Source organism: Scardinius erythrophthalmus, assembly GCF_964197995.2.
Source record: "Scardinius erythrophthalmus genome assembly, chromosome: 13".
Taxonomy (NCBI): domain Eukaryota; kingdom Metazoa; phylum Chordata; class Actinopteri; order Cypriniformes; family Leuciscidae; genus Scardinius; species Scardinius erythrophthalmus.
This window is the reverse complement of record NC_138233.1, coordinates 41,278,778-41,284,506: the sequence shown is the minus strand read 5'-3', so window position 1 is coordinate 41,284,506 and position 5,729 is coordinate 41,278,778. Positions and strand designations below refer to the sequence as shown.

Genomic DNA, 5,729 nt, shown 5'->3' with positions numbered 1-5,729 from the left:
AGGTAGATTCGAGATCGGCCTGTAATTGACTAATTCTGAAGGATCAAGTTGCGTTTTTTTAACAAGCGGTTTAATCAAAGCCAGCTTAAAGTTTTTTGGTACGTATCCTAGAGACAAAGACGAATTAATGATATTAAGAAGAGGATCTATGACCTCTGGAAGTATTTCTTTCAGTAGCTTAGTCGGTATAGGGTCTAACATACATGTTGTAGATTTAGATGATTTAATGAGTTTAGTAAATTCTTCCTCTCCTATAGCAACGAATGAATCAAATTTTTCCTCAGGGAGACTACAATGCACTGCCTGATGCGATACTGTAGTAGACGGTTGCATAGTTATAATTTTGTCCCTGATATTATCAATCTTATAAGTGAAGAAGTTCATAAAGTCATTACTGCGGGGTTGATTCATTTAAAGTAATGTAATCGTTTGGTTTTAGCCAGGTTTCTGTCAAACACAGCACATCTAGGTTATTATCTGAAATCATATCATTAACAATGAGTGCTTTTGAAGTAAGCGATCGAATATTCAGCAACCCAAGCTTTAGCATTTGCTCATCTGTATTATAGCTGTTTTTTATTTGTTGAACATCAATTAAATTTTTAACCTTAGTTGGGTTTAAACGTTTTTTGGATTTCCAAATTCGGGGAACAGACACAGTCTCTATATGATGATAGCTAGGTGAAAGAGGCTCTATGTGATGGGATTTATCTGACCTTGGTGACGAGAGGCCGCTAGCAGACAGTCGGTTTAGCCAGTCTGTCTGCTTCCTGACCTGAGCCCCAGATTGTCATGTTTGAGCTCTAAGACTATGAGCCATATTACTAGAGAGAAGAGCAGCACCATCCCAGGAGGGATGAATACCATCTCTTTTCAACAGGTCAGGTTTGCCCCAAAAACTTTTCCAATTGTCTATGAATTCTATATTATTAAGCGGAGTGATACTGTATTTGAGTGGCGGCCACCTTTTCTAGTACTTTAGGTAAAAAGGGAAGGTTGGAAATAAGTCTGAAGTTACTCAAGACTTTTACCAAGACCAGGTCTCTGTATTATTGGAGTGATAGCAGCTATTTTTAGACCAGACGATACATAACCAGTAGCGAGGGATCCGTTTATAAAATATAAAAAGATCCGTTTGTGATCATAAACGGATTTTATACAATCAAAACCCATTGATTTCAGAGGGCCTGTTATCAAAATGCCCCCTAACCCTAACCCTAACTTAATACACAACATTCTTGTTTTCCCAATCCATATTTTAAATGTAACTTCCTCAATGCATTCGGGGAATGACCCATGCATGTGTATGTGAGCGCAACCCGTCAAACTCTGCGTCCCTCATTACACTCCCGCAGGGGTGTTAGACGAGGGAGACGTATGAGATGTGGAGTTAGTGGTGTGGGTCAGGACAAGTTTGGGAAGCACTGCTCTAACTCATTTTCTCACTTTCGTCCTCCCTGCAGGAAACTACAGATTTGCCAATCGGTCTACGCCTCAACCAGACAAAGGTAGCTGACTTTACCTTCACAAAACAAGATGTGATCATCTGACCAAGCTTTGTGGAGCTGTGAGTAGATGATGGGAAGGACGGCTCGTTCAGAGCTCTTGCTGACTGTTGGGAATTAACTGGAAACAGGAGAACAGCTTCCACTGCATGTGCCATAATGGCCAGTCTTGTTCTTAATGAGACTGGGATGGACAATTGTGGCATCGATGACTCCTTCAAGTACAACCTGTACGGTGTGGTGTACAGTGTGGCCTTTGTTCTGGGACTGGTCACTAACTGTGCTTCACTGTTCGTCTTCTGCTGTCGCATGAAATTGCGTAACGAGACCACGCTTTTCATGACCAATCTAGCGTTATCAGACTTAGTGTTTGTGTTTACTCTTCCTTTCAAAATCTTTTACAACGTGAATCGCCACTGGCCTTTTGGGGATACAGTGTGCAAGATCTCCGGAGGAGCCTTCATCACCAATATCTACGGCAGTATGCTGTTCCTCACGTGCATCAGCGTGGACCGATTCCTGGCCATCGTTTACCCCTTCCGCTCACTCTCCATTCGGACCCGCCGCAATGCTGGGATCGTGTGTGGGATCATCTGGTTGTTGATACTGGGCGGAGGTATGTCAGTCACCTTCTTCTCTTCCACCAACAAGTCCAAGGCTAGCACCACCTGCTTTGAGGGATTCTCCAAGAAAACGTGGAAGACCCATCTGTCTAAGATCACCATCGTCATTGAGGTGGTGGGGTTCCTCATACCACTGATGATCAACCTCGCCTGCTCTTCCATGGTGCTCCGGACTCTGCGTAGACCCGCTACTCTGTGCCAGATCGGGACCAACAAGAAGCGTGTTCTGCGCATGATTGTAGTGCATTTGGCCATTTTCATTGTGTGCTTTGTACCTTACAATTCTGTTCTGTTCATCTACGCCATGGTGCGCACTCGGGCGCTCGCGAGCTGCTGGGTGGAGAAGCTCGCGCGGACACTGTATCCCATCACGCTTTGTGTTGCCACCTTCAACTGCTGCTTTGACCCGGTGGTCTACTACTTTACCTCGGAGTCCTTTCAGAAATCACTGACTACCGGGAAGTGCCAGGCCTCGCAGGAGAACATGCTGAGGGGTGATTGCCCTGTGCCTGCCCTGGAGAATGCTGGCACGGTCGAGCTCCACACACTGGCCAGCAATGGAAAAGATCAGGGGTGCGTTTCCCAAAAGCATCGTTAGCCGACTATCATCGCAAGTTCTCTATTGGTAACGACAGAACTTGCGACGAGAGTTGGCTTTGGGAAACGCACCCCAGGTCAGTGAGACTCAGAAGAAGAGTCAGAAGAAGAGCTATGGAGGATGTAGTGCTGAAGAAATTACTGGAATGTTGGCATTTTCCACTGACACCCGTTCCTGGGCCATCTACGTTTAAAGGACTTCTGACTTCTCTGTGATTGTTTTCTTGATTGTCTAGTAGCAGTGTGTCACTGTATTTGATCAATGAGTATTACCATACCATTTGCATTTTTATTGTGCTGTATTGTATTTTTACCCAGTCAAAGCACCTTCTGACAGTGTTGTTACAAATCAGTGTTATTGATTTGTGTGAATGTGGAATGTTTGTGTAAATTTTTCTCTCTCAATCTGCAAAATTTGGTTTGCCTTTACTGAATAAATGAATAATGGTAAGCAGTTAAATAATAAATCTTATACACTTACTGAAGTGATGCAGTTAGGTGTGTCTTTAGTCTAGACTTAAACTGACAGAGTGTGTATGAATCCTGAATAATGCAAAGAAGGCTGTTCCAGAATTTAGGAAAATAATCTTTCATAGTTGTGGTAAAGATATTATTAACTGGCAAGAATTAGCAGAATTAATACACTTTTGGAAAAATGGTAAGACTAATTGGGTATCAAATGGTTAGTTCACCCCAAAATTGAAATTCTGTCATTAAAGGAACACGCCGACTTTTTGGGACTTCAGCTTATTCCCCAGAGTTAGATAAGTCCATACACACCCTTCTCATCTCCGTGCGTGCCGTACCTCTGCCTGACGCACCCACCGCTAGCCTAGCTTAGCACAAAGACTTGAGGTAAACGGCTCCAGCTAGCACACTGCTCCTAATAAGTGACAAAATAACACCAACGAAGCACTGCTACTTGCTACTAAATCACTCCGCAGAAGTAGCAGTGCTTCGCCTTCTTAGAATATAGTTCCCAGTGTGTGTACGGTTAGATGGCTGTGTCTCATGTGACCTTGTTATTCGTACACGCTGTGACTATACACATCACAACATGTAAATAGGAAAATGTTGGCGTTATTTTGTCACTTATTGGGAGCAGTATGCTAGCTGGAGCCGTTTACCTCCAGTCTTTGTGCTAAGCTAGGCTAGCCGTGGGTGCGTCAGACAGAGTTACGGCACGCACGGAGATGAGAAGGGTGTGTGTGGACTTATCTAACTCTGGGGGATACGGGGAATAAGCTGAAGTCTCAAAAAGTCAGCGTGTTCCTTTAATCACTCTATATATACCCCATGCGGTTATGGGGTTATAACGTGTGTTTTTTTGTGTGTGTTTTTTTAGCCCCTCTATTAGCAGAATTTAATGAAACTTGGTGTGCGTCCTCAGAATGTCCTGTCATCTGGATTTGTTCACATCTTAGTCTGAATTGATTTATAAAGCACAATAAAACAACAATATTTGACCAGTAGTTTATTATAGATAAAATGTATGGCCCAATGGCATCATCAACTTGTAAGCCTGTTGGAATAATATCAGTTGAGGACGTAGTAGGTTTTAATTGCTTAAGTTTATGAAGAGAGTTTATAGAAATTGAAAGGAAAAAAAATGCAGAAAGGAGGGATATAGAGGGATCATAATCTGAAGGGACAATAAGCTGTCTGATATCACTTATTTTATTTGTGAAGTAGCTGAGAAAAATTTTCAAACTAACTGGCTCATCGAAGTAAAAATGAACAGAGGTATTTATAACAGAATTTACAGTGGGGAAGGGAATTCGAGGTCTATGACGATTTTTAGCTGTGATGTCTGAGAAGTATTAAGATTTGGCTGCTCTCACAGCTTTTTTTTGACAGCAGGACAGTGAAGTACGGATGAGTATGGGCTTTTGAGAACGGATGCTGTGTCGCCACCCTTTCCAGTTGTTCTTGGACAGTTGATAAAAGTACAGGTTTCAGTGCACAGAAGTTCAGAAAGAAGACTCAAATCACCAGGTCTCAGTCACACAAAAAACAACAACAAGAAAACATCCAGATCATTAGAGGTGAACAAAACCATGTAAAATAAACTTGTCTTGTTTAGCAGTGATCTAGTGTTTACCAGGGCCATCTTGATTTGCGTTGGATCACCAACCGGCGGTGCTGCACGACTCTAAACGAAGGACGCCGACTGGACTGAAGAGAGCCCTGTGGTTCAGCATCACAGGCCGAACACACTGCTGAATAACCTCACGTGATCCCGCCAGATGAAACAGTGGACAACCAAACCATGATCTCTTCAGACCTGATAAAACTTCACCCGGGCTCATTATATTAAAGAGCATTCGATTCACCAATAATGTGCAAACGGTTTGAATCAGAAAAATATATATCTGGATACATCTATATCTGGTCCACCACTAGACCAGCTCTAACCAGCTCAAACCAGCCTGGACCAACATACAATTTATACTGGTCTACGCTGGAATTTGCTGGGTGTAAAAATATCTAAACTTTCACAAAAGTCTTTGATAATGTCTAAGTATACACTGTCCAGCCCAAAAAAAGTGCTGTTTGGATTTAAATAGGCAAATGTGTAAAAGTCTATGATTGGATCATTATTGCTGTGCTTATTATGTTTCTAGCATGTTATATGACCGTTTTGGGTCGAGATCTTGTACTGACAATGCAGGAGTCCAGCACTCTGTAGAGTCAGACTTTCAATGAATGTAAGGTCTGGACCTCCCGACCGTTCTCTCACAGTCTGAGCCTGATGAATCTGGACATTATCATCCTGGAATATGGCCATGGCGTGTCTTCCCACATGGTTGTTTAAAGAAAGAGAAGCTACACACTCCAACAGTGAGTGTTAGAAAAACTGTTGCACAACATAACGTGTTCACTGTCACTATATCACAGCCTAGAGTGTCCGAGTTCACACACCTGTTTAAAACAACCTTTTGTGACCTCAGATTGACTAAAATCATCAATGATTCAGACTGAACATCATTTTTAAGCATTGTTT

The 5,729-nt window shown here is 42.5% G+C and overlaps 1 protein-coding gene across 1 annotated transcript; it reads left to right on the top strand.

Moving 5' to 3' along the window:
• Nucleotides 1-1,664: 1,664 nt before the first annotated feature.
• On the top strand, nucleotides 1,665-2,726 carry lpar4 (lysophosphatidic acid receptor 4; the record flags this gene model as incomplete). Its single annotated transcript, XM_081382141.1, has 1 exon — nucleotides 1,665-2,726. One exon carries the CDS (start codon nucleotides 1,665-1,667, stop codon nucleotides 2,724-2,726), a length of 1,062 nt encoding a protein of 353 aa, XP_081238267.1.
• Nucleotides 2,727-5,729: the final 3,003 nt, after the last annotated feature.